Source organism: Hylobates moloch, unplaced genomic scaffold, assembly GCF_009828535.3.
Source record: "Hylobates moloch isolate HMO894 unplaced genomic scaffold, HMol_V3 SCAFFOLD_10, whole genome shotgun sequence".
NCBI classification, from domain to species: domain Eukaryota; kingdom Metazoa; phylum Chordata; class Mammalia; order Primates; family Hylobatidae; genus Hylobates; species Hylobates moloch.
In genome coordinates this window covers 102,058,800-102,086,116 of record NW_026652285.1, presented here as the reverse complement: position 1 = coordinate 102,086,116, position 27,317 = coordinate 102,058,800, and the positions used below count along the sequence as shown (strand labels likewise).

The 27,317-nt window shown below is 54.7% G+C and overlaps 1 protein-coding gene across 6 annotated transcripts in view; it reads right to left on the bottom strand.

Annotated features, from left to right (window-relative positions):
- Window positions 1–2,494: 2,494 nt before the first annotated feature.
- Window positions 2,495–27,317, bottom strand: part of USP20 (ubiquitin specific peptidase 20) — a 45,064-nt gene continuing 20,241 nt past the window's right edge. For 4 of the 6 annotated variants that reach the window (XM_058445259.1, XM_032165391.2, XM_058445258.1 and 1 more), the window contains exons 5-27: window positions 26,855–26,917; window positions 26,369–26,500; window positions 23,665–23,761; window positions 23,088–23,157; window positions 21,386–21,499; window positions 19,298–19,376; window positions 16,234–16,678; window positions 15,687–15,827; window positions 15,262–15,377; window positions 14,843–15,015; window positions 14,153–14,247; window positions 11,209–11,242; window positions 10,980–11,025; window positions 9,969–10,149; window positions 9,770–9,896; window positions 8,937–9,106; window positions 8,775–8,856; window positions 8,217–8,325; window positions 6,415–6,517; window positions 5,968–6,075; window positions 5,276–5,347; window positions 4,629–4,805; window positions 2,495–4,451 (exon numbers count right to left, since the gene is read on the bottom strand). In XM_058445259.1, coding sequence (XP_058301242.1) covers window positions 4,645–4,805; window positions 5,276–5,347; window positions 5,968–6,075; window positions 6,415–6,517; window positions 8,217–8,325; window positions 8,775–8,856; window positions 8,937–9,106; window positions 9,770–9,896; window positions 9,969–10,149; window positions 10,980–11,025; window positions 11,209–11,242; window positions 14,153–14,247; window positions 14,843–15,015; window positions 15,262–15,377; window positions 15,687–15,827; window positions 16,234–16,678; window positions 19,298–19,376; window positions 21,386–21,499; window positions 23,088–23,157; window positions 23,665–23,761; window positions 26,369–26,500; window positions 26,855–26,917 — 2,718 coding nt within the window. In that variant the 3' untranslated portion in view covers window positions 2,495–4,451; window positions 4,629–4,644. The remainder of the gene's footprint in view (window positions 4,452–4,628; window positions 4,806–5,275; window positions 5,348–5,967; window positions 6,076–6,414; window positions 6,518–8,216; window positions 8,326–8,774; window positions 8,857–8,936; window positions 9,107–9,769; window positions 9,897–9,968; window positions 10,150–10,979; window positions 11,026–11,208; window positions 11,243–14,152; window positions 14,248–14,842; window positions 15,016–15,261; window positions 15,378–15,686; window positions 15,828–16,233; window positions 16,679–19,297; window positions 19,377–21,385; window positions 21,500–23,087; window positions 23,158–23,664; window positions 23,762–26,368; window positions 26,501–26,854; window positions 26,918–27,317) is intronic. The other 2 variants (XM_032165390.2, XM_032165392.2) reach the window with 2 other exon arrangements.

Genomic DNA, 27,317 nt, shown 5'->3' with positions numbered 1-27,317 from the left:
GGGGCTGTGATTCTGAAACCTCCGCTCACTTCCCCCAAGGCTCTCTGGGGCTCAAAATTAGGTAGCATTAAGACCCTCAGGATAATTTATGTTTGCACTGAATTTAAAACAGAACAAAGGTAGGAAACTACACTTTTTGGGTGGCTGCGCCTTGCAAATGTATTCGGATGCAGGTTTGTGAGCAGCGCCATGGCCGACAGAACCACAGGCAGGCGGCAGGTCGTCCGCAGCCTCCCACACGGTGCAGGGGCGCCTTTCCGGCTCCTCTAAGAAACGCTGCTGGAGCCACGCCCTGGCTCAGCTCGGAGGAGCAGCCACCGTGGGGCACCGTGGGGAGCGAGGCCTGAGCTCAGCCTCCCCAGCCACCGAGCACTTCCTGTCCCTGCTCAGTAACCAAGCACAGCCTTCAGATCCTAGCACCTAAGTTTGAACTCCTTAAAAGCCAGGTATTTTAAAGGAAAATATAAGGAAATGTTTTAAGGCAAATTGGTACCTATTTCCAGCTCACCTTCCTGTAGTGCAAGAACTGTCTCCAAACCTCCTAAATAATCTTCCAGACAAAACTTTCATTCTCATTTTCCACGTTCAACATCAATCACGTGGATTGACACATATCTAACCTTCAAATATGAACAAAGCCAAAAATATTGCTTAGAGATTCCCACATAAAGACAAAGGTTGCTTTTTCCTCTTCCGCGAACGCTGTCTACAGGCACTCAGCATGGCCCAGTTTCACAAACCGTCATAGGCTTTCCTAGAATACAGCCTCTAACAGCACTAGGCTGGCCCGAACCCCTGGGAAGAGAATCGTTTACCTTTATACCAAGATTGGGAAAGTGCCGAAGTCTGCACATGGCGTGGGCCTGGGCTGACTTCGAGGGGTTTGTGCTATGAGACCTAAAGCTCCTATGAGACTGCCCCAAACCAAAAACATGTCAGCAAACGGTCAGGCATGGTGGCTCACGCCTGTAATCCCAGCACTTTGGGAGGCTGAGGCAGAAGGATCACTTGAGCCCAGGAGTTCGAGGCCAGCCTGGGCAACACAGTGAGACCCTGCCTACAAACAAAAAACCCGTCAGCAGGGCATCTGGTGCTTTGTGTGAACGTGTTCCCAGTAGGATCAAGTGTGCCTTCCTCATCAAGGAGCAGAAAGTTGCTGGGAAGGTGTTAAGGGCATGAGCAGTCAGAAAGTTCAATTTTAAAATGAAGCTTTTGGCCGGGCGCGGTGGCTCATGCCTGTAATCCCAGCACTTTGGGAGGCCAAGGCAGGCAGATCACGAGGTCAGGAGATCGAGACCATCCTAGCTAACACAATGAAACCCCATCTCTACTAAACATACAAAAAAAAAAAAATTAGCCGGGTGTGGTGGCACGTGCCTGTAGTCCCAGCTACTCCAGAGGCTGAGGCAGGAGAATTGCTTGAACCCGAGAGGCAGAGGTTGCAGTAAGGTGAGATTGCGCCACTGCACTCCAGCGTGGGCAACAGAGCCAGACTGTCTCAAAAATAATAATAATAATAATGAAGCTTTTTTCAGCAAAACAAACAAACAAACAAACAAAAAAAACGCAGGATAAGGGAACCACGTGCAAAGAGCCACCTCTGGGGTAGGGCAAGGTGGCCGACTCCGGAGGGGCCCGGGGCTTTCCATGAAACTGGCAATGTGCCATCTTGGTTCCTTGTCACCGTGTTATCCTTGCGTATGCTGAAATGTTTCTGTACACTCGTATCTGATAGTGGTAGGGAAGCAGAAGCCTAGGGGAGCCAGGGTGACATCATTTTGAGTTCAGCTCCACCTAAAATTAGCAAGGGAGGCCGGGCCCGGTGGCTCACACCTGTAATCCCAGCACTTTGGAAGGCTGAGGTGGGCAGAAAGCTTGAGGTCAGGAGTTCGAGACCAGCCTGGCTAACATGGTGAAACCTTGTCTCTCCTAAAAATACAAAACTTAGCCGGGTGTGGTGACACACGCTTGTAATCACAGCTACTTGGGAGGCTGAGGCAGGAGAATCGCTTGAACCTGGGAGGCGGAGGTTGCTGTGAGCTGAAATCGCACCGCTGCACTCCAGCCTGAGCGACATAGCGAGACTCCATCTCAAAAAAACAAAAAATTAGGCACAGTCCAAGCCAGTCACAACCTTGGTCTAAGATGTTTACATCTGAGGAAGCAGCTACATAACGCCCGCGAGGACAAACTCCTAGGATGGCAGAAGGTTCAGATGCCACACAACAGTGTATGCTTGAAGATGACCACAGTGAGGCTTCGATGTGCTTATGCACTAAGATGCCAAGGATGGCTTTCTTTAAATCAACACAGCAATCCACTGTGTCAGGCTGTCAGCCCACCTGACAGACACAGCGTAGCTTTTCTATAGCTAAGACCCCTACATAAGAGGAGTTGAAAACAGTGACGGGCATCCCTCCGCTCGCTTTCTGAGGACGCTCTATTCTATACCTGAGCAGCTTTCAGTAAACTCTCTTCAGTGAACTCTCCTCAGTGAACTCTGCAACTCACCTTGAGTTTCTTCCTGCGTGAGATCCAAGAACCGTCTCTGGGGTCTGGATCGGAACCCCTTTTTCCTGCAACAATGGGATTTCACAAATAAATGTTGATAAGTTATATATATAAAAATCTCAAGTTCTTCTCTCCCCCAAAATGAGACTCCACAAAACACTCAGACTACTGAACACTAGTATCACTGAACGCCCAGGGCCAGTGTGCAAAGGGGAGGTAATCCCCTGCTCACGGCCACTCTGTGACCGCCTGTCTGGGTGGCCGGAGGGGGACCAGCCTGTGGGATGTGCTGGCCTCAATCACTGGCCACATCTGGCCCTACTTCTCTGAGACTGGGGCTGATTCCAGGAAAGGAGACACCGATAGGCCTTTAAAGCGGCTGGGTCCCCACTTCCACTCGCCTCCACAGCCTCCAGGTGGTCTCTGGTTTCAGAAAGCCACATGGAAAGCTCCCTCCTGGGCCTGGTGATCTGCAACGTGAGCCCCAGGGCTTGGCGGGCTGTCCCCATGGCGGAGAGCCTCACCTTCCTTCCAGTAATAGAACTAACTGCAGTGAAGGAAGAGACGACAGTGTGGCCGTGGGAATGTTTATTCTGTGTTTATTCTGACATTCTGAACACAAACTAGATAGCACAGACGTGGGGCCCGATCCCAGCCTGCACAGCAGCCTCGCTGCGTCGCAACAGTGCAGCGTGCAGCCTCTGGCTGCAGCAGCGGCTTTCAGAAGGCTGGGGCCAATGCCAGGGAACCCCAGGCTCAGCAGGGAGGGAGCAGGATCTGGGACAGAAGATCCGAAAAGTGAGGCCTCAGGGCCTCTGCAGGACTCAACTGCTGGAATTTCCACCATCATCTGCTTCTACAAAGACTGATGACCGCAGTAGTGTGGGGGGTCTGGTCCCAGAACCCATTCCCCACCTGTGCCCCGTATGCTTTGACCCTGATGATGGCCGCACCTCACCCTGGCAGTTTCTCCAGGGGCTTTGGTGCCTTGCTGTGCTCAGCAGGTCCCTCCACTCAGCATCCAGAGGCCGCTTCCCAGGATCCGCCTGAGCGCTGCCCCCTGCACAGCCCCCACACACCTCCAGGCGGGCTCTGCACTGCTGCTGCTGGGAGGAAGGGAAAGTCTGTCTTCTTTAGCATCAGCCCGGGAAGCTGCCTTTGCAGCAAATGGCCAAGCTGTGAGGTATCCCTGATTCATCATCTGGTTCCCTGGTGGGGGACTCAGCAAATTTCCCATGAAGATGAACTGCTGAACTTCGAGGCAAATTACAGCCAATCCAGGGGGCAGGCTCAGCAGGACGCAGTGTGGGGGACCAGCTGCCTCCAGAAACATCCCCCACTGGTGGAAATCCAGCCTCCTCCTGGCGTTCCCGTCAGCAATGAGTCCAGAGTCTTCAGTCTGCAGGAGAAGTGCTGAGAGCAGCCCGGGACTTCAGAGCCTTCCTGGTGATGCCCAGGAGATGCAGGGTTCGGCAGGACCACCAGGGACAACCTGTGAGCTCCTCACTGGCTGGGGCTACTGGCTGCGCTCACCGGCCCTGAGCAGCTCCCTCCGAGTCTTCCGGGGTCCGGGCCAATCGCACAGTGGAGACACCGTGAAGCAGCAGCTACTCCCCAACTCTGGCCCAGGCCACAGCCTCTGTCTGACGGGGGTGGCATTGGGCTCCAGGGACAAAGCTGGGCCGAGCTAGCAAGAGGACAGTTGTGGGGGACACAACGATGACAGTGACTGGCAGGGGCGCTGCCAGGACAAAGACCCAAATTAACGTCACAGAGTCTTGGTCGTTTAAACAAGCCTGAAGTGCATATATTTTCTAGTTGCAGCATTACTCACTGCGAACCAAACCAACTTTTCTGCCTCTTTACACGGCGGGGTTCTGCAGCAGCCCGGCCTCTCTTCTGGGCACAAACACGCCTTCCGCGGGGTGGGGCACATGGGGCTGTGGGGACACGGGCACTCAGCAGTGGGGCCGGGCCATGTCCAGGGCCCTCCCACAGCCTCCAGGAAGGTGCTTTCAGGGACCTGCTCTTTGGATGTTCAAAAGGACACATGAGGGTCTCTGGAGAGTGAGGAGAAGACCCAGAGTACCATGGAGGGACCAGCCGGGGCGACTTACAGACTAGCCCAGCAAATCACACGGCCCGGGTCTCAGCTTCAATCTTCTGCTCCCCGTGCAGGCTCTCTGGGCCCAGCGGCTGCGCCACGCTCTGGCGAATGGCGATCTCGGGGCCGCCTCCATACAGGCTGTTCAGGTAGGTCCAGGTCTCCTCCGAAATCTGCCCATAGTCAGCTCCTGCCGGGCACGAGAGGCACCCCTAGGCTCACCTTTGCCACCTCAAGGAAGCCACCGGCCTGGGCAGTGGGGGCTCCGCAGGGCCAGGCCCCGAAGCAGGAAGACGGCAACCAGAGCTTCTATGCAAAGCTGTCAGATGGAAACCAGAATTTCCCAGAGGAACGTCCGTCCCGCTAAGGGCACCGGGTAACACATCTCTGGCTGTATCCCTTGTTCCTGAGGGTGGGGCTGACATAAACAGCAGGGTGGGCAAGGCCAGCAGCAGGCAGAGGGGTGGGACCTGGAGGACACAAGCAGAGACCAAGCCCCTTGGGCCATCTCTCAGCCGCCTGGGCCTGGACTCGGGTGGACGTCTCAGCCTGACTCTAAGACAGGTGGTAAGGGGGCTCCTGAAAGGACGGGACTGGGCAGCAGCCTGGCAGCCAGGAAGGGCAGAGAGGAGCCTGGCTGACCCCGGGAGGGGAACTCACCCTGCTTCAGCTGGACGTGGCCGCTTCCTTTGACCTGTGCAATCCTGCTGTTGTCAATGGGCCCGGGGGGCTCTGGAACAGACACAGCAGGCTCGGGTTCAGCCCCTGCCATACCCTCCACCCTCCATAACAGCAGAGCCATCCCAAGTGGGGCCTCCCCAGGCCTGGGGGTCAGCATGAAGTCTCTAATGAATGAGGCGCCTAAGCCACCCAATGCTCCTTTGTGGCAGTCTGAGGACCCAGCAGAGGGAATTTCCAGGACGCACAAGATCATCTCAGACTCTGTGCTGGCCGCAGGATCTGCGGTGGCTGGCCCATGCCCTCATCTCTGCTGGCAGCTGCCGCTCACCACGCCCCTTCCCCTCTGCCCAGCTATCTCATTTAGCCTCAGCAACCACAGGACAAGACAGAGGTTTACAGAGACAGAGCCGAGGCCTGGGCAGGTGAAGTAACCACTCAGGTCACAGCTGGTAGAAGGCAAGGCCAGCGTCCAGGCCAGGGCGAGGGCTCCGGAGCTACGTTCTCAACCACAGCCATGCTGAAGGCCTCAGCCACCACCAGAGAGGCCTCACGGTGGCCCTGGCACCTTCCCCGACCAGCGGGATGGCAATGAGGCCTCCCTTCCCAAGCACAGGTGGGTGCTCATGCTCCACACAAAGGGTTCCGTGAGCAGAACCATGGGCTCTACCCACCCTGCCGGGGCCTGGAGCCACAGGCAACCCATGGCTTGGTTCTGCTGTTCTTCACTGGGGACTTGGGGGACCCCAGGAGCTTCCTTGTGATGGGGCCTGTCTCCACCTCTGTAAATCCAAGGAGTCAGATGACAAATCTGTCATTTCGGGCAACACACTCCCCTGAGGAAAGGGTCTTGCAGGAGGTTAGAGCAGCTTGCTGGGCATGACAGGGAGTGGAGAAGGGGAGGAGGCGCAGAGCAGGAGCAGCTTCCTGCCTCTGGTTGGGGACAGTGATCCCCACTGGGGACTGGCAGAGCCCGAAGCTCTCTGTTCACCCTGGATGGGTGGCATCTGGGGGCAGGCACAGGGCCTGCAGGAGCCCCTGTGTGCCAGCCCTCCCCTGCCAGCATCCCATCTCCCAGGAAGCCCCCAGGGCAGGTAAGTGCCAGGTCCCCCTCAGCTCACCGTTGTCCTTCCCCTTGACAAACGCCTCCCACTCCCGGAACCACTGCATGCTGATGCAGTAGATGACGCCCGGCGACTCCTCGGCCTGGAAGGCCTTGTTCAGCTGGGCAGGCGGGCAGGGATGGGAGGAGACAGAGGGCAGGTCAGCCTCCATTTACCTTCAGCAAGGATTTCCCAAATGCCCCTGCCCCAGTCCCTCACCCAAGAGTCTTACAAAAACACCAGATACTCAAAGTCAGAACCCCCAGACAAGCTCAAACAAAATGAACACACTCATCGCTCAGAGACGGTGGTAACATTTTGTAGGTCTCTTCAATAACTGTTTGACCCAACTGAGACCACAAGGGAGATGCTACTTTTCGAGAGGGAGTCTCACTCTGTGCCCAGGTGGGAGTGCAGCGGCGCAATCATGGCTCACTGCAGCCTTGACCTCCTGGGCTCAAGTGATCCTCCCACCTCAGCCTCCTGAGTAGGTTGGACCACAGGTGCATAACACTATGCCCAGCCCTGACAGTCTCTTTTTTGTTTTTGTTCTGAGACAGGGTCTCACTCTATTGCCCAGGCTAGGGTGCAGTGGCATGATTACAGCTCACTGCAGCCTCAACCTCCCAGGCTTAGGTGATCCTCCCAACTCACTGAGCCCTCCAGGTAGCAGGGACTACAGGTACTCATCACCATGCCTGGCTAATTTTTGTATTGTTTGTAGAGATGGGGTTTCGCCGTGTTGGCCAGGTTGGTCTTGAACTCCTGGGCTCAAGTGACCCACCTGCCTCGGCCTCCCAAAGTGCTGGGAGAACCACCATGCCCAGGCAGCAGAATCATTTCCTAATGGCCACAAAGCACGGGTGTCCCTCAGTGTCTCTCACCAGGCCCTCCCTGTGAGTGGAGCATGTCCTAACCCTGTTAGAAGTAGCGTGGCAGGGAGGGAGTGTGCCAGGAGCCTCGCCTGCACTCAGCTCCCTCACAGAAGTCCCTCTTCTAAACACAGTCACACTTGAGTCCTGGTTTGCACCTTGGTTTTCACTTCCTGCTTTATCTTGGGCAGTTTGTAGAGCCCAGTGGTTCTCACCCAGGGCAGGGAGGGTATTCTGCACCCCAGGGGACCCTTGGCAATGTATGGAGGTCATTTTGGTTGTCACTAGCACTAGTGGGTAGAGGCCAAGGATGCTGCTAAACATCCTACAATGCATAGGACGGCCCCACAATAAAGAATGATTCAGCCAAAAATAACACGGCCAAGGCTGAGAATCGGATCCATCTACTGGTTCTTTAAGCTCAACAGCACCCGGGCGATGAGGCTTCACTTACTCAAGCCAACCCTCCCACCAGGAAAAGCCCTCCTAGACACCTGGCCATCTCTAGTCCCCCACAGAAGACTTTCTTTTCTTTTTTTTTTTTTTTTGAGTCGGAGTCTCACTCTGTTGCCCAGACTGGAGCGCAGTGGCACAATCTCAGCTCACTGAAACCTCCGCCTCCCAGGTTCAAGCGATTATCCTGCCTCAGCCTCCCGAGTAGTTGGGATTACAGGCACCTGCCACCACGCCCAGCAAATTTTTGTATTTTTAGTAGAGATAGGGTTTCGCCATGTTGGCCAGGCTGGTTTCAAACTCCTGACCTCAAGTAATCTGTTCACCTCAGCCTCCCAAAGTGCTGGGATTACAGGTGTGAGCCACCATGCCCAGCCTCAAAAGACTCCTTTCAAACTTGCTCAGGGACTGCACAGGATTCTTCTGTCCCCAAGTCCCCAACTGCCCCAGGCAGAGGCTGGCAGAGCCGCCCCCACACCGCCTCGCCGCACGCACCTTGATGAAGGTGTCGATCTCGATCCTCCTGCGCTTGGCCAGCGCCTCGATCTCCACCTGGCAGATGGAGCACACGTACAGGTGGTTCACGGCAGGGCCACCCCCAAATCTGTGCCCAGGGTGGGAGAGAGAGAGAGACGGCCTGAGTGGGGGACCAGTGAAGGGAGAGTGATCACTGCCTTCCACTTCCCCCTCAAGCCATCAGTGCCCTCTCAGCGCTGTCGCAGGCCTGCGTGCACCTCTGTGTGAGCACCACGGAGCCTGCAACGCAGCGGCGCGCCCACAGCCCGCGGGAGGCCCTGCTTCAAGGCTGAGGGGCAGATGGGCCAACACATTCAGCCAGTTTCCTGTCCCTTGCCACTGGAAGGATCCAAGTGGATTCCCACAAACGACACGTGTCATTCTCCACGAGACAAGTGAAGGCGGCTCTGTGCTGCCTGCGTGGAGGCCAGCGTGTGGTGTGGGGTCCTGGGGGCATTCCTTCCCTGCCCTCCCCTCTTTTCTTGCCCAGCTGGGCCCTGGACAGGATGGAGACAAGTTGGCCTTGCGGGCTCTCACCTGTTGTACAGGTGCTCCCAGACGTTCTGCGGCAGGATGACCACCAGGTCGTCGATGTAGTGGTATTTGTGGGGCGGGATGCCTGGGAAGAAGGTATAGGGAGCGAAGCTGTGGCTTGGCCCACCTGCCCACCCTGCTCTCCCACCACAGGGGGCGCCTCACCTCCGTGGGAGCAGAGGAAGGTCTGGTTGGTGATGGGGCCCGGCTCTGCGAAGGTGTTGAACTTGTTGAGCCACTCGCGGGACACATAGAACCGCAGCAGGCTGGGCTCCCTCATGGCAGCCAGGGACACCACCTGCTGCCGCTCCCGCACGGCCTCCTCGCTGCTCTTCCTGCGGGGTGAGGAGGGGGCGAGAAGCTGTGCCTGACGGCTGCCACCTCCAGACACATGCAGATCCCCCATCCCAGTGCACTTCGGGCTACCGGCCCTGTCCACCACCTTCTGGGTCCCTCAGGGGTCCTGGACATGTGAGCAGCCCCCTGTGCCGCTGGCCAGGGCCCTGGAGAAGGCTCCAAGCTGCCTTCCTGGGTTCCCCACGGCAGCCAGAGGGCTTTTTTTTTCTTTTTTTTTTTTTTTTGTGAGACGGAGTCTTGCTTTGTTGCCTAGGCTGGAGTGCAGTGGCACGATCTTGGCTCACCGCAACCTCCGCCTCCCGAGTTCACGCCATTCTCCTGCCTCAGCCTCCTGAGTAGGTGGGACTACAGGCGCCCGCCATCATGCCCAGCTAATTTTTTGTATTTTTAGTAGAGATGGGGTTTCACCATGTTAGCCAGGATGGTCTCGATCTCCTGACCTTGTGATCCACCCACCTCGGCCTCCCAAAGTGCTGGGATTACAGGCGTAAGCCACCGTGCCCGGCCTCTTTCTTAACAATCCAAGTCCTTACTTCCCTGGCTCAATCCAGGCGCTTTCCCCTACACACTCCCAGAAGGCCCATGGGTCCCAGGGGACGGGGATGGTGAGGTTCCTCCACCAGGCCCAGCCCAGTGCCCACCTGTAGAAGAGTACGTAGCCCTCGGCGTTCTGCACCACCGTCTCGTGGACTTCTGTGACGTACTGGTCATCAAACTCGTACCACTGCCCATTGATCACGTTTTGGCAGTAGGCGATGTAGTGCCCACCTGTGGCAGCAGAGAAGACGGGTCACAGGGATCCTAGCGGATGGGGATGGCAGGGGAGGGGACATGACTCACTGCCTGCTGTGCCGTGGTGGCAGATGACCGAGAGGAGGTCGTAGGTGGTGATCTGGGATGTGCACTCCTTGGCAAGGAAGGGGCGCAGGTCGAGCCCCTCGAGGGGGAAGGAGACGTGGCTATTGATCTTGAATGAGTACATCACCTCATGTCGAAAGCGCTTTAGGTGAATGCACAGGATCTGCGGGGACAGAGAGAGTGCCAGTCATCTAGGAAGAAATGACACGGACCCTCGCAGCGTTGCCCACGGGCCCAGGACAGCTGATGGGATCATGCAAGCTGACTCCATTGGAATAAATCCAAGAGTTCCACGTAGGGGCCAGACTGGGCTCGCTCTAAGTCACACAGATCACTCCCAGCTCCACTGCTGAGAACCGGACCCCGAGAGCTGCACTGAGCCATCAAGTTTACCAGTTCTGTCGGCATTGCCTTTGAGAAGCCACAAAGCCTCCCCGAGCCACCACAGCCCCATCCTGGGCCCCCTCTGCCGGGGCCCTCTCCTCTTTGCTCCAGCCACACATGCCTTCCTTGGTGCGGACAAGCCTGCTCCTGCACTGGGGTTTTGTCTGTTCCTTCTGTGCCTTCCATCCATGACGCTGACACCAGCCTACACCCTCCAGGCCTCACTCAGACGTTACTCCTCAGAAAGGCCCCTGGCAACAGCCCCGGCTGGGCCAGCTCTCCTCCCGCCACTCTGCAGCCAGCAGGAGCCATAGCCGTCTCACTGGGGGTGGTACCTCAGTGTCCCACACACCTGCCTCCCATTGGGCCCTCACACAACATGTTAGACAACAAATGTGCTGAGGCTACCAAGAGAGGGCACCAAGTCACAGTCAGAAAAATGTGCTCCCTGCTAACCCTTCCCACAAGTTTCTTAGCCAAAGCTACACAGTCTCCACGGCCCCTGCAGCACAGAAGTGCCCGAGCAGTGGAGCAGAGTCAGCCCCCGCCTGGTGTGTGCTGGTGTGTACCCCGAGATAGCTGAGGAGGCTGCCGAGGCCGCCGGCTCACCTCGGGCAACCGCAGGACTTTGCAGTACTTCACTCCGTTCCGCAGCCTGGGGAGGAAGCACGAGCCAGCATTAGTGTCCAGCATCAGGGGCAGGGACCAGGGGAGCAGCCCTCCACCCGGCTCCCTTCCGGGAAGGCAGGATTGTGGGGGGCTCTCTGCGGGAACCCAAGGGGAATATGTAGGGCACAGACACGGCAGTTAGGGAAAAGGCGAGGGAAGGCTCACTTACTTCTTACACCGCTCACAGCTGTACATGTTGTCACCTAGGGCAGTAAAACAAAGCGTCAGAGGTTAGCAAGGATGGAAAATGAGGGAGCAAAAAAGAGGGACTATGATGATTTCTGCTTAAGAAATAAAACCTGGCCGGGCACGGTGGCTCATGCCTGTAATCCTAGCACTTTGGGAGGCCGAGGCGGGCGGATCCCCTGAGGTCAGGAGTTCGAGGCCAGCCTGGCCAACATGGCGAAACCCCATCTCTACTAAAAATACAAAAATTAGCTGGACGTGGTGGTGCGCACCTGTAATCCCAGCTACTCGGAGGCTGAGGCGGGAGAATCGCTCGAACCTGGGGGGCTGGGGGCAGAGGTTGCAGTGAGCCAAGATCATGCCACTGCACTCCAGCCTGGGCGACAGAGTGAAACTCCATCTCAAAAAAAAGAAGAAGAAGAAGAAAAAGAAATAAAACCTGAGAGGTACTGGAGGGAGGGAAGGCCCTGGCTGGGCCCCACAGACAGAATCCATACAAGGGAGAAATGGATATATATTTGACCCCAGAAATACTTCAACATCTGTAAGACACCACCAAAAGCAAAATTAAAAGGCAAAAGGCAAAATGGAGGTGGGGGGGAAGTGCAACATTAATTACAGAAAATGTATTTGAAACAATTTTTTTGAGATAGGGTCTTGCTATGTTGCCCAGGCTGGTCCTGAACTCCTAGGCTCAGGGGACCCTCAGCCTCCAGAGTAGCTGGGATCACAGGTACACGCCACCATGACCGGCTTAAAATCTTATAGTTTCCCCCTCCATGCACACTGTGAAAATTAAGTCAAAATGGGATCAAAGACCTCAATATAGGACCTAAAACCATAAAACTTTTAGAAGAAAAGTAGGAAAAAAGCTTCATGACATTGGATCTGGCAATGATTTCTGAAACACAACACCAAAGGTGCAGACAACCAAAGCAAAAGACACAAACCACAGAATGAAACGCACCCTACAGGATGGGAGGACAGGGTTATAAGTCACGTATCTGGACATATAAAGAACTCCTCTAACTAACGAGGCCGGCGCCGTGGCTCACACCTGTAATCCCAGCACTTTGGGAGGCCAAGGCAGCAAATCCAGTTGAGGTCAGGAGTTCGAGACCAGCCTGGCTAACATGGCAAAACCCCATCTCTACTAAAAATACAAAAATTAGCCAGGTGTGGTGGCGCATACCTATAATCCCAGCTACTCAGGAGGCTGAGAGGCAGGACTGCTTGCACCCAGGAGGCTGAGGCTGCAGTGAGCCAAGATCGTGCCATTGCACTCCAGCCTGGGTGACAGAGTGAGACTCTGTCTCAAGACAAAAAAGAATCCCTATAACAAGCAACAAAAAACAAAACAGGCAAAGGACTCACATAGATGTTTTTCCAAAGACTTAACAAATGGTCAACAAGCACATGATAAGACACTTAACATCACTATCATTAGGAAATGCAAATCAAAACCACAATGAGGCTGGGTGCGGTGGCTCGCGCCTATAATCCCAGCACTTTGGGAGACCACAGCGGGCGGATCACCTGAGGTCAGGAGTTCAAGACCAGCCTGGCCAACATGGTGAAACCCCATTCTACTACAAATACAAAAATTAGCCGGGCGTGGTGGCACGTGCCTGTAATCCCAGCTACTCGGGAGGCTGAGGCAGGAGAATCGCTTAAACCCAGGAGGCGGAGGTTGCAGTAAGCCAAGATCATGCCATTGCACTCCAGCCTGGGCATCAAGAGTGAGACTCCATCTCAAAAACAAAACAAAAAAACCCACAATGAGATACCACCTCATACCCATGAGGTTGACTCCCATCAAAAAAGTAAACGAGTGTGGGCGAGGATGTGGAGAAATTGGAACTCTTGTGCGTCACTGGTGGGAAGGTGAAATGGGGTGGCCACCGTGGAACCCAGTACAGTGGCTCCTCGAGAAATTAAAAGTAGGCATAGACCCAAAGGGATGAAAGAAGAGAGGTGTGCACACCCATGGTCAGAGCAGCATTCCTCACAATAGCTAACAGGGAAGCGGCCTGAGTGTCCACTGATGGATGAACGAATAAGCAGAATAGCCCCAGCCATCCACACAATGGAACAATAAATAACCAGCTACAAAAGGCAGGGCATTCTGACACACACTTCAACGCCGATGAACCCTAAGGACGTTATGCTCAGTAAAAGCTGTCAGTCACAAAATGGCAAGTACTGTATAATTCCACTTATATGAGGCCCTTAGAGTAGTCACATTCACAGACTTGAATGTGGAGGTTGCCAGGGGCTGGGAGGTGGGAGTAGGGAGCTATTTCACAAATATTGAGTTTCAGGTTTGCAAGATGGAAAAGTTCTGGAGATGAATGGGGAGGATGGCTGTGCGACCATGTGCGTGTATTTAACACTACTCAACTGTGCACTTTCTGTTAAAAATAACATTTAAAATGGTTATGGTGGTAAATTTTACATTTTGTGTATTTTACCACAATTGAAAATTGGAAAGAAAAAAAAAGAGAGAGAGAGTTTTCCCAAAGGTTTAGATGCCAAATAGCCAACAGAGAAAAGGAGCAAGAACAGGAATGGGCAATGTTTAAATAAATACAAAAAGCCAGTATATTTAACAAAAAATGTAGAAACTCATCAGTAATCAAGGAAATGAAAAATTAGCATACAGTATCATTTTTGCCCACCAAATTGGTAAAAATAAAAATAAGTAAACACCCAAGAGCTTCAAGATGGTGGGGTTGGGACAGCACGTGGCCCTGGCCCAGCGTGGCCGGCAGTGGGGGTGGGAATCTGATGGAATCAACTTTAGAAGCCAAGTCTAGCCTGGCCGTGCATCCCACAAGTCCTGGGCTGCATGCTGGCCTGCTGGGGTCTGCACACCTCCGTCCCCACAACCCTCCACCTCCCTGACCCTTGCCAGCCAGGCCCCTCACCCTTTAACTCATCAGCGGCAAAGAAGGCAGCAAGGCAGTCTTCCAGCGTGACGACAGGCCCCCAAAACCAGCTGGGGGTACAGGATACCACAAACCTAAGACAGAAAAGGAGTGCCGGGTGCTGCCAGGGCCTGGGCGAGAACAGGAGCTGAAGGGCTCTGGCTGAGGTCTGTCAGGCCTGAGCCGCAGAAGGACCCTGAAGGCCCAGAGAGGTAGCCAGGCACGGCGGGTCGGGGCAGAGGCCTGGAGCCAGACACCTCCGTGTCCTGGGCTGAGTAACATCACCTCTCCGAAAGCCTGGCCTCCTTCATCTGTGTTGTGGCCATGATCATGCTACCCCCGCCCTGGGGCCGTGCAGGTCTCTGGCCTCAGGCAGGCAAGGCAGCCCTGGGAAAGCTGCTGCCCTTCCCGCCAACCAGGCCTGTGTCCTGCTGCTGCCCTCCCTTCAACCTGCCACGTGGTCACCTCCCTGCTGTCCATCGCCCTCCAGCTCCAAGGGACCATCCAATCCTGGCCACTTCAAAGTAGCCAAGAAATTCCCTGCTTATTAAGCCAACTCCTCTGCAGGCTTCGGCCCCCAGCTCCTCCCTGGTTCCCCAAATGCATGGACTTCACTGTGTAGCGTCTCCCGCCCAGGAAAATCAGGACAGGCCCAGCCCGTGTCGCCCAGTAGTGGCAAGGTGGGCGCACCGTCGGATGTACTCCACAATGAAGGCCAGCCAGCCCTGGGCAGCATAGCTGTCCCCACAGGCGCCTGGCTTGGCCGGTACATTCTGGTAGATGGCTGAGTGGAGCTTGGCCAGGTCCTCCTTGCCAGGAATGGGCAGCGATAGGTCCTGGAACATCTCCACTGTGGTGGATACCTGTGGGGTTGAAGGTCAGTCTGTTGCCCATCCTCTGGCAATGTCTGCACCCCAAACCCCAACCAGCAGGTGAGGGGCAGAGGGCCTGCTCCCCAGGCCATAGACACGGGATCCACGCAGGCAGGGCCCTCCCCTGGAGAAAAGCAGGGAGCACCCGTGGAGAGCCCACCCTGCACCCAGTCAGGGCAAGAGCTGCTGAAGCTGCTGGCAGCCTGGCCCAGCTCCCCCCATCCCTGGGGCACCCACCCGGTCACAGGTGAGACACTGCACGAGGCTGAGGATGGAGCCATCAAAGATGTCTGAGATGACGCTGCGGTAGCGCTGCTCCTTCCGCCTCCGGCTGCCGGCACTCAATACCTGGGCTGGGGACACAGCACGGGACTAGCCCAGCCTCCAGCTGCCTGGCCGGGGCGAGGTGCAGGCCCTGGGCCTTCCTTTGACAGGATGTGGAGTGACATCTGTGAGTCACATGACTGGGTAAGCAATTCACCATCTCATGCCTCTGTGTCATCCTCTGCAAAATGTGGCTCCCACACTGGTGTCTCAGGGGTCTACCTGAGAGGAGCCCATAGCCCAGCCCTCTGCCACACGGGGCCATGAGAAAGGCAGCCACGGGCGCAATCTGCACTCCCAGCCTCAAGCTGACCCACCCTCCCCTGTGCCCCCCAAACCTTTCTTGAGCACGTATGACGGTGCCATCCTCATGGGGCTTGCACGAGGGGGGCTGCTAGACAGCTTGGCATGGCCCTCATGGTGGTGGACGGGGCTGCAGGGGCGAGAGGAGCTGCGTAGGTGGGCATCATTGTCCGGCTCTGGGGGCAGAGAGGGTACCATGCTGGGCCACAGCAGCTAGGCCAGCTCCATGAGTGGGCAGGAAGATGACTTGCCAGCCCCTCCTAAAGGGATGAAGGCCTGACCCCAATGTGTCTCCTCTGTCACGTGTCCACTCCTGGCCCCAGCACACAGGCCGGAGCAGAGCTGTCCAATCCACGTCCGGCTGAAGCCTCAGGGCTCTGGGAGAGGGCTCTGAATTGGGCTCCAGCGTTATGAGCTAGGGGACCCTGGGCACATCACTGATCTCCCGGAGGCTGACTTCCCCACTGTCATTCGGGTCTAGTGAAGAACCCGTACCCCGGCTACCGCAGGTCGGCGCTCAGCACCCGGTAGGTACTGGGCCATAGGCTGAGGTTCCTCCCGCAGTCCCCGGCCAGCTGATACCTGGCGTCCGGCAGGGGCTGGAGGACCGTGGTGATGGGGGCTGGGCCTCCGCGGGCTGGTCGTCAAGGGCAGCCATGGTGGTGTCCACATCAGCGTCCTCATCCACTTGCTCCGAGTTTGTGCGCTGCTGGCCCCAGGAGAACTTGCGGTCCTTCATCCGCTCCTTCTCAGAGATGGCTCGGCCCGCCTCATCTGGGATCAGCAGCTCCGTCTCGGCCTGCGAGCTGCCCCCGCCACGCCCCTGCCCATCACCCTCACCCCGGTCACTGCTCGAGTCACAGGACAAGAACTCGTCTTCTGATGGGCTCCGGTCACCCTCCCGTTTCTCATCCGTGTCACTCGAATCTGAGTCCCGAGCCTCTGTCAGCGCCACCGTGGCCACCACCGGCTCCTTGAGCTCCTCGTGCAGCTGGTCCATCAGGCAGCGAAGGAACTCTTGAGTGTCCTAGAACCAGGGGCTGCATCAACAGGGCTCTCCTGGAGGCAGGAGGAACCAGCCTCCAGCGCCCTGTGGCTGATGAGAGCTCCAGCCTCCATCTAGGAGGGCCTCATGGGCACCCCCTGCAGAAGAGCTGCTCACCCCCAAGCGGCCTCCCAGGGCAGTCTGTCCTAACTCCATTCTTCCGAGGATAACAGTGAGGACTGGAGAGGCTAAAGGACTCCTACTAGGACACACAGCTACAAAGTGTCAGAGCCAGGTATGCACCTGGGTCCACGCAACTCCCCGGCTCCGGCTCTGAATCTCCTGCCTCTGCTGCAAGCTCAGCACGGGAGGGACACAGAGGCAGTACCACACTGAGCCCGAACCACCTTTCTCCCTACAGAAGAGACCAGTGGAGGTGGGCAGGGAGGTGGTGGAAGGATGAGGAAGTGTGATGCCAAAAGAGGGCTCACCTGAGTCCTGCCCCAAGCCATGCTACCCACAGGCCAGGCCACCTGCATGCTCCACCCTTCCTCTGGCTCCCGCTGCTCTCTCAGTCCCTGTGCCAGCCCCCACATACCCTCACTGCCTGCTCTCACCTTCCCACAGACCTGGGCATGACTCAGTCTAAGCTGCCCCTGCAGGCTGCCTGGGTCTCAAATCCCAGCAATGACTATTTTGTCCTGACCACTCTGTGACTGCGCCACCAGCACAGCAGGAAGCCAAGGCAGCAGGGGCTCGGGCAGAGGCGCCCAGTGAGCCCCACTGAGATCTGTGTGCTTACACAGGAGGTGCACTGGGAGGTCAGAACGTGGTGGTGGCAGCAGACCCCAGCAGCTGGGGGGTGCTCGGGTGGTGCTGGGCATTGGAGAAGGACTTGGGTTCTGAGCCCAAATCAGCCCCAGCAGTCCCTGACCTGGATGTTAGAAGTAGCCCTCAGCCCAGGCTCTGATCCCCAGGAGGCAGGGGTCACGTAGCAGCCAGAGCCAGCCTCATGTCACACATCTGGGAAGAGGATCCCGGCTCTCTCCGCTCATGCGCAGGGAAGGGAGGACTCGGGAGGGACTCCCCAAGGCAAAGTGTCAGACTCCAAGATCAGAGGAATGAACCACTAGGTTACGTTGCATCAGGGAGGGGACACGTGTCCTGTGGCAGGCACGATCAAAGGCCCTTTCAAGAAGAGGCTTTCAATCCGCCATCTACTTCTCTTTCTGGTTCTTCCTTTCAACAAAAGTACTATGTGTTCCTTGCCAAAATCTCAATCCATGCAGAAGCACGAAAGCGTCTTTTGGCCCTTAAGAGGCACCTGCAGCTGCGTCTACAATTCAGCCTCAGAAGTGTCCCCGCGTTATATCCTAGAACCAGAGAAAGGGATGCTTCTGCCGGAGTCCAGATGGAGTCCTGCGGCAGCGCATGGCCCTCCGTAATGGCATCCTGACCCAGAGCTGAAAGCTGGCAGGGCGCCTTGCACAGAGTCAGGGCGGTGCTGTGCTGAGGGATGGGCTCAGGTAGGCCTGAATGCCATCTCTGCCAGGATGTGCTGTGTGACCTGGGTGAGGGGTGGAACCTCTCTGAGCCTCAGCTCTTTACCTGTAACGTGGAGGTGACAACAGTGCCCACTTCGTGAGAGTTCTATGAGGACTAAGTTGTGACCACTTAAATGGTGCACAGTGAATTTTAGTCATTGTGGATGTTATCACTCCCCAAAAAGAGAGGTGTCCAGGCAGTGCTGAGCTTCTCAAGCAGGAGCCAAAGGCCCGGCAGCCTTCATCCTGGGACGGGACAGCAGGCAGGGGGTAAAGGAGGGCGGAAGGTCTCCCCACATGACTGCCACTCCGTCCATAGCACTCATTCAGGCAGCACAAGAGGCGACCCAGCCAGGTCCAGCTCTGCCTGCAGGCCTGGCACAAAAGCCCAGGCCGTGGACCATCTGGGGCAGGAGGCTGGAGGGCAGGAGCCATCAGCCCGGGGCTGAGGTATACGCATGGCTGCACTCTGTCTTGGTCTCATTATTTTATAAAATAGAAAAATGTGGTTGGCTTCAAAGGGGTTCTCTAGATTTAAAAAAAATTCTTAAACTTTTTACTTTAATAAAAGTGAAATTTCGCCTGTGGTTTGGGGAAGTGAAACCCTGTGCCATTTTGGGTGCAACGCAGAGGCCCTGCAGCAAGGTTGCCGGGGTTCAAATCTCCCCTCCACCAGGTGCAGTGGCTCATGCCTATAATCACAGCACTTTGGGAGCCTGAGGTGGGACGACTGCACGAGCCCGGGAGGTCGGGGGTGCAGTAAGCCATGACTGACCACTGCACTCCAGCCTGGATGACAGAGTGAGACCCTATACCCACCCTCCCCCGCAAAAAAAAGAATTCCCCTCCACCATTTACTAGCTGTGTGGCCTGTGCAAGTGGCTCGGCCCCCGAACCTCAGTCTGCCCATCTGTGGAGTGGGGTTAAATGTCAGCAGGTTGCTGGAAGGCGCCACTGTCCTCACACGTGTGAAAGGCTTAGGAGTGAGAGCCTGGTCCGTGAGACCTGCCAACCGGTGCTCAGCTGCCATTGCGATTTTCCACTCTGGTTTTGGCGTCAAAGTCAGGCCTGGTGGGTCATGGCCTTGGGTGTCCCCTGGGCAGCTCAGATGGCTTACCTGCTGGGCATAGCCTCGGAACATTGGGTTGACCAACTTGATCCCATGAGACAGACTGGTGGGGACCACGTAGCTTGGCCTGTAGGAAGCCCAAACCCATTAGTCCAGGTAGCCTGCCTTGGGCTGCTCATTCCTGAGAGAAGCAGGCAGCCAGCCGGTCAGGCTGGATCAGTGAGGCATTTCCTGACATTTGGGGAGGGGCCTACTCAGCCAGGAGCCCCAAGAGGCTCACACATCTCTACAGACAAGAAGAAAATGTCAAGTCATAGCTGCCTCAATTAAGCAAAGAGCTCAAATAAAATAGCATCATTTCCTGCTGGTGCACAACAAACTCGCCTAAACATGATTTGTTTTCATTCTGAAACACTTACTGTGGTTTTCTCATTTCAAAAGTAAGACATGTTCATTATCGACAAATCTAAAATTTCAGAAAAGTACAAGAGAAAAACATCACCACTAATGGCACCAGATACTTACCATCAGATTTCTGGTTCTGTGAAACTACAGATGCACATACAAAAATACATACAGATATACATTTAAACTTGGCTTCTACACAAGTGGAATTATATTGTACCATGCTGGGTTTTTTTTTTTTTTTTTTTTTTTGGGACAGAGTCTTGCTCTGTTTCCCAGGCTAGATTGCAGTGGCATGATCTTGGCTCGCTGCAACCTCTGCCTCCCGGGTTCAAGTGATTCTCCTGTCTCAGCCTCCCAAAGTACTGGGAATACAGGTGCGTGCCACCATGCCCAGCTAATTTTTGTATTTTTAGTAGAGACGGGGTTTCACCACATTGGCCAGGCTGGTCTCAAACTCCTGACCTTGCGATCCGCCCGCCTCGGCCTCCCAAAGTGCTGGGATTACAGGAGTGAGCCACTGCGCCGGACTTCTTTTTTTTTTTTTTGAGACAGGGTCTCACTCTGTCGCCCAGGCTGAAGTGCAATGGCATGATCAAGCCTCACTGCAGCCTGCCCTCAACCTCCTGGGCTCAAGCAATCCTCCCACCTCAGCCTCCTGAGTAGCTGGGACCACAAGTGCACACACCACACTCAGCTAATTTTGTAGTTTTTGTAGAGGCGGGGTCTTGCTATGTTGTCCAAGCTGGTCTCAAACTCCTAGGCTCAAATGATTCTCCTGCCTCGGCTTCCCAAAGTGCTGGATTTACAGGTGTCAGTGACTGCGTCTGGCCCCACGCTGGTTTTTAATCTGCCTCTACACATAATATATATTTCTCCCATGCTGCTTTGTTTTGTTTTGTTTTGTTTTGTTTTGTTTTGTTTTTGAGACGGAGTCTCGCTTTGTCACCAGGCTGGAGTGCAGTGGCGCAATCTCGGCTCACTGCCACCTCCACCTCCCAGGTTCAAGTGATAATCCTGCCTCAGCCTCCCGAGTAGCTGGGACTACAGGTACATGCCACCACGCCCAGCTAATTTTTGTATTTTTATTAGACACGGGGTTTCACCATGTTGGCCACAACAGTCTCGATCTCTTGACCCCGTGATCCGCCTGACTCAGCCTCTCAAAGTGCTGGGATTACAGGCGTGAGCCACTGCGCCTGGCCCTACGCTGGTTTTTCATCTGCTTCTACACATAATACATATTTCTATGTGCTCATTTTAAATTATTCCCAACTTTGACTTTTCCTGGAGAAACAGATCTAATAACAGACTCTGGTCTTTAAATTCATTTCACACCGTGCCAGAAGCTCCATCCAGTCTGTGCCCCCCTGCCCCACACCTCCTCCTACACACACAGTTCTGGCTGAGGCCAGGTCACCTTGTCTCTTGGCAAAGACATCTACCAGTGGCTGCTGGGTAGGGTCAACAGTAGGTCAAATTCTAGCTCACCTTTTGCAGGTTCTATGACCTTGAGCAAGATACTTAAAGTGCTCTGCACCTCAGTTTCCCTATTTGTAAAACAGGACTGGATGCAATTTCCACCCCGCAGGCTTGCTACAAGCATTACCCGGGACAAAGTAAGCCAAGTCCTCGCTGGGGGCTGAATCCACAGGAAGTGCTCAATCATGGGTGCTGACAGGAAACCCCAGTTCCCACACACCGCCCGAGGCTAGGGATGCAGCTGCTCACCGTTTCTTGTGCCAGACCTCAGAGACCAGCTTCTGGTAGCTCTTGCACAGGGCTGGCTTCTTGTCTGTGCGCACCAGGCCGCCACACTCCAAGAAGAACTGAGTCAGCGGCGGGCTGGGTGCAGGGGAGAGAGAGCCAGGTCAGGAGAGCAAACGAGGCACAAAGCAGTTTAGAAAGGGCTGCGTAGCGGGAAGCCCTGAGTGCTTGCACAGGGAGCACAGTGGCCCTGGACCCAGAAACTCCTGAAGGTGACTAGAAGGCTCCTATCAGTTATGAGAAAATTGTATCCTCCAAAATTCATCTGTGAAGTCCTAACCCCCAGTACCTGAGAGTGTGACCGTATCTAGAGACAGGGCATTTTTATTTTATTTTATCTCATCTTATCTATCTTATCTTATTACTATTTTGAAACAGAGTCTCACTCTGTTGCCCAGGCTGGAGTGTATTGGTGCAATCTTGGTTCATTGCAACCTCTGCCTCCCGGGTTCAAGTGCTTCTCCTGCCTTAGCCTCCAGAGTAGCTGGGATTACAGGTGCATGCCACAATGCCTGGCTAACTTTTTTGTATTTTTAGTAGAGACGGGGTTTCGCCATGTTGGCCAGGCTGGTCTTGAACTCCTGACCTCAGGCAATCCACTTGCCTTGACCTCCCAAAGTGCTGGGATTACAGGCGTAAGCCACGGTGCCCAGCCAAGACAGGGCCTTTAAAGAGGTTATTAAAGTTAAAACGGACAGGGTGCGGTCAATTTTTTTTTTTTTTTTTTGAGACGGAGTCTCGCTCTGTCACCCAGGCTGGAGTGCAATGGCATGATCTCAGCTCACTGCAACCTCCGCCTCCCGGGTTCAAGCGATTCTCCTGCCTCAGCCTCCCCAGTAGCTGGGACTACAGGTGCATGCCACCACGTCCAGCTAGTTTTTTGTATTTTTAGTAGAGACAGGGTTTCACCATGTTAGCCAGAATGGTCTCTATCTCCTGACCTCGTGATCCACCTGCCTCGGCCTCCCAAAGTGCTGGGATTACAGGCGTGGGCCACTGCGCCCAGCCTGGGTGTGGTCAGTCATTAACAATAATTGACCTGCATCCTGCCACCTGAGGATAGTTACTAGGAACATTTTGGGACGTAGCCTTCCAGACTTTTCTACGCATTTCTACCCATTCCCTCTCTCCTTCCCCCCATACATATACTGCATCTCTAATCTCCACTGGATAGAAGAAGCATGTCAGACACAGGAGACATCCTTGGCCTTATGGAGCTTACAGCCTATCCTTAACGGAAAATCGCATTTCTCCCATAAAACGGGATTGTACCATGCAATGCTTTATAACCTCCTTTTTTCCCCACTCACCAGATTCTGAACCCCTTCTTGTTTCAATGCATGTTGTCTTGTGCCATTTTTCCTGCACTTGCTGCAAGGGCTATGAGAATTTATACTCCCTTGCAGATGGGCCTTTAAATCATTTCCAATAAACAACAGAGCGCTGAGCCTCCTTGCATGTACAACTTCCCCAGAATCTCCGGTTATCTCCGCAGGATACATTTCGACTGGGGGGATTGCTGGGTCAAAGGGCATGCATGCTTTTAGGGATTTTGCTGTGCATCCTATACGTGTGTTTGTGGGCAACAGGCTGGGGGCTGCTACCGCTGCTGTTTCCGGGGCTTTGCCAGGACAGCTCTCGGCCTTTGGACAAAGTGTCAACCTACCAATTGGACAGGGCCTGCAGGGCGGCGTTCATGTAGCAGGAGTTCCCGAGGTTCTTCATGCCCGTGAGGCCTGGGAAATAAACACAGCAGGGAGGAGCAGGTGAGCGCCTTGCCCCACTGAGGAGACCTTGCAAGTCACATTTGGCACAAACTGTGGCTCTCAACTGCCCAGGACCCAAGAAGAGGACATGGTGGAAGCGTTCCACCCCAGGAATCTTCCCAGTAAATTAATGTGGTTCCTGCTCACAACAGCTGCAGTTACCTGAGTTTTTAAACAGATGAACTCCTTTGCCCCTCCGCCCAGTCAGGCCCACTGTCCAGACCATAAAGCAAATGGGTCGGCCTGCCCAGGGTCACCCAGCTGGGAGAGGGAACAAGACAGCCAGCTCTCCAGAATCTTAGCTAGGCCAGCCAACTTCCGGAGGGAAGCCACCATGCTAAACAGCTTATCCGTCACCCCATCCTTCCTTGCCCATATAGCAGGTGCAAATACAGACCAAGACTCTGGCAGTTTCCAGCCTCCAGATGAGGGCCCCCAGCCCAGCCCATCAGCTTCCCCTGCTGTGGGGGCCATTACCTCGAGGTTTCAGGTCATCGTCCTCTGACTCAGACTCTCCTTCATCAGCCACAGCAATAGGAACAGCTTTCAGAGGGTGGGAGGGTGGCGGGGAGTCCTGTGTTAAAGACCCAAAGTGAGGAAAACAGTGAACAGAGGGGCTGGGGTCAGAGGCCCAGGTGTCTCCCAAGGACTGGAAGTCCAGCCCCACTGCCCAGAATGCCCCACTGGGCTGAGCCAGTACAGCTGAGCAGAAGGCACTGTGAAAAGAGATAGGATTGGTGGCCTTGCCCTGGGAACTCCTTGATTTGTGTGTGTCTGTGTTTTTTTTGAGATGGGGTCTTGCTTTGTCACCCAGGCTGGAGTGCAGTGGCACAATCAGAGCTCACTGCTGACTCCAACTTCTGGGCTCAAGGGATCCTCCCACCTCACCCTTCTCAGTAGTTGAGACTACAGGTGCATGCCACAGCATCCAGCTAACCTTTTTATATTGCCCAGGCTGGTCTCAAACTACTGGGCTCCAGCGATCCTTCCAAAGTGTTAGGATAACATGAGCCACCATGCCCAGCTGTTGATTTGCATTTTTTATTGGCAATAAAAAAATATTTTACTTATAATAAATTTGGGGAAAAACAAACATAAACATGCAACCCCATTTTCCTGAGAACTACTATTAATAGTCTGTGTGTATATTATGTAGACTTTTTTTTTGAGATGGAGTCTCACTCTGTCGCCCAGGCTGGAGTGGCAGTGGCACAATCTCGGCTCACTGCAAGCTCCGCCTCACGGGTTCACGCCATTCTCCTGCCTCAGCCTCCCAAGTAGCTGGACTACAGGTGCCCGCCACCACGCCCAGCTAATTTTTTGTATTTTTAGTAGAGATGGGGTTTCACAGTGTTAGCCAGGATGGTCTCAATCTCCTGACCTCGTGATCCTCCTGCCTCGGCCTCCCAAAGTGCTGGGATTACAGGCGTGAGCCACCTCGCCCGGACTTTTTTTTTTTTTTTCTTTTTGAGACGGAGTCTCACTCTGTTGCCCAGGCTGGAGTACAATGGTGCAATCTTGGCTCACTGCAAGCTCCACCTCTCAGGTTCATGCCATTCTCATGCCTCAGCCTCCCGACTAGCTGGGACTACAGGTACTTGCTACTACGCCTAATTGTTTGTATTTTTAGTAAAGACGGGGTTTCACCGTGTTAGCCAGGATGGTCTCAATCTCCTGACCTCGTGATCCACCCGCCTCGGCCTCCCAAAGTGCTGGGATTACAGGCGTGAGCCACCGCGCCTGGGCTATGTAGACTTTTTTTAAGAGATAGAGTCTTGCTCTGTCGTCCAAGCTGGAGTGCAGTAGCACAACTATAGCTCACTGCAACCTTGAACTCCAGGGCTCAAGTGATCCTCCCACCTCAGCCTCCCAAGTAGCTGGGATTACAAGCATGTGCCACCATGCCTAGCTAATTTTATTTTTTGTAGAGACAGGGTCTCACTCTGTTGCCCAGGCTGGTCTCAAACTCCTGGGCTCAAGCGATCCTCCTGCCTTGGCCCAGCAAAGGGCTGGGATTACAGGCATTAGACACGGCGCCCAGCCTATATTATATAGACTTTTAACTGTTAATACACATGCACAACAAAAACAAGATATTGCATATACTGTTTTATAGCCTTTTCTATAAAAATTCAAAAACATCTACCAAGTTCACAAATGCATTCAATAAGCACTTATTGAGCCCTATCATGTGACTGTTTAAACAGAAGGAGAGGCCAGGTGCGGTGGCCCCTGCCTGTAATCCCAGCACTTTGGGAGGCCAAGGCAGGCAGATCATTTGAGGTTAGGAGTTCAACACCAGCCTGGTCAACATGGCGAAACCCTGACTCTACTAAAAATACGAAAATTAGCCAGGCGTGGTGGTGGGCGCCTGTAATCCCAGCTACTCAGGAGATTGAGGCAGGACAATCAGTTGAACCCAGGAGGCAGAGGCTGCAGTGAGCTGAGATTGCACCACTGCATTCCAGCCTGAGCAACAGAGCGAGACTCGGTCTCAAAAAATTAAATTAAAATAAAATAAAATAAATGGAGGAGACAACCATGCAGATGCTGCACACATGTCCTGGCTTCTCCTCTAGCAGGCAGCTCTGCCATCCAGGATTACTGACCATTCCCTGAGGACAGGCCTGGGGCTGGGCCCTCCAAGTCATGGGCTTGCTGACCCACCATCTCTAAGGTTGCACAGCACACTGTTGATCATAGGACCATTCTCTGGTTGATGTTACCCAGGTGGTTTCTGGGCATTTCCCATAGAGAAGTGTGCTGTAGCAACTACCTGGAATTCCCTTAGGAATGGTTTCAGATTTGGGATGGCCAGAGGCCATCTGTGACCTTGTTAACCATCTCCATAAGGCCTGGAAGGGTCTACACTCACCTCATGGCTCTGGGCCCACCCCAACCCCTGCACTCCACATAGCCACCCCATGGTCTCTGAGCTCCTCAAGGCAGGCCCTACTCTCAGTCACCTCTGCACCCTCATGGTCTCACACACGCCTCGGCACAGAGTTGGGCTCTGAGCATGTGCTGATGTGAGCTCCTCAAAGTCACCTGAAAACATACTGACCCAGGAACAGACACCTCTGGGACCTACTGACCCATGCTCCATGGATTCTGAGGTCATACTGCCTCATACCCAACACAGTGTCGCCAACAACCAAACAGAGCCCACCACACAGGTTACCTGTTCAGAGAACTTGGAGGAGGAGCCTGGCAGAGGGGCTGCCAGCCGCTGCTCCAGGAACACCTCCTTCTCACAGGCATAACACCACAGTCGGAACGTGGTCAGGTTCACGGTCAAGTTGTGCTTTTTTGCCTAGAGGGTAATATCCAAAACAAGGTCCAGGGTACTCTGGCCTAACAAGTGCCCCAACCTGTAATGGCTGCTCTGTTCTCCAGCCTCTCAGTAAGAGGCCCTGTCAGGACAGAGGCCGGAAGCTCAAATTTTGCTTACCCACCCCCGGTCAGGACCCTGAGGGCTGCTGCTTATCAAATGGTGCAGGTGCAAAATGTTTTTACCTGCATTCTCTCTTGCTTCTTTGCAGAAGCCATGCTAGGATGACACCATTTATTGCCCCAGCCATTTAGGCCCAGAGCAGGAAGGTGGAGCTGGGGTTTGAACCCCAGGCCATCTAACTGCAGGGCCCATACTCTTAGCCACCACACTCACCTGTGCATGAATGGTGCTGTGGTCAGCGAAGGATTCTCCGCAGCCAACATAGGGGCAGGCAACCTGGGGAGAGAGGGGAGGAGAGTGGACTGGAGCTTGCCGAAAGGATGGTGTCAACACAGTGTCTCTGATTCCATCCCAAAGTCAGTGCCCCCACCTCTCCTGAACAGGGACCACAAGGGACTGAGGCTCTGCCATCTCAAAGGAACATGGGTCTGTAGGTCTGTACACCTGAAGTTCTGTTGGGCAGTGATGGACAGTAAACACTGTCCCTGCTCTCTGAGTGAGATGAGCAGTATGCCCTGGGCTGCTACTCTCCAGCAAGAAGCCCAGGCGGGGTCCCAGCTGGGGCCTGGCAGCTCGGGACCAAGACCCTCTCCCTCCACAAAAACCCCATGTGAAGTGGGGTCAGTTATTGGGACCTATGTTTTTGGTGGGGATCCTAGGCCTCACAGCCATTTTC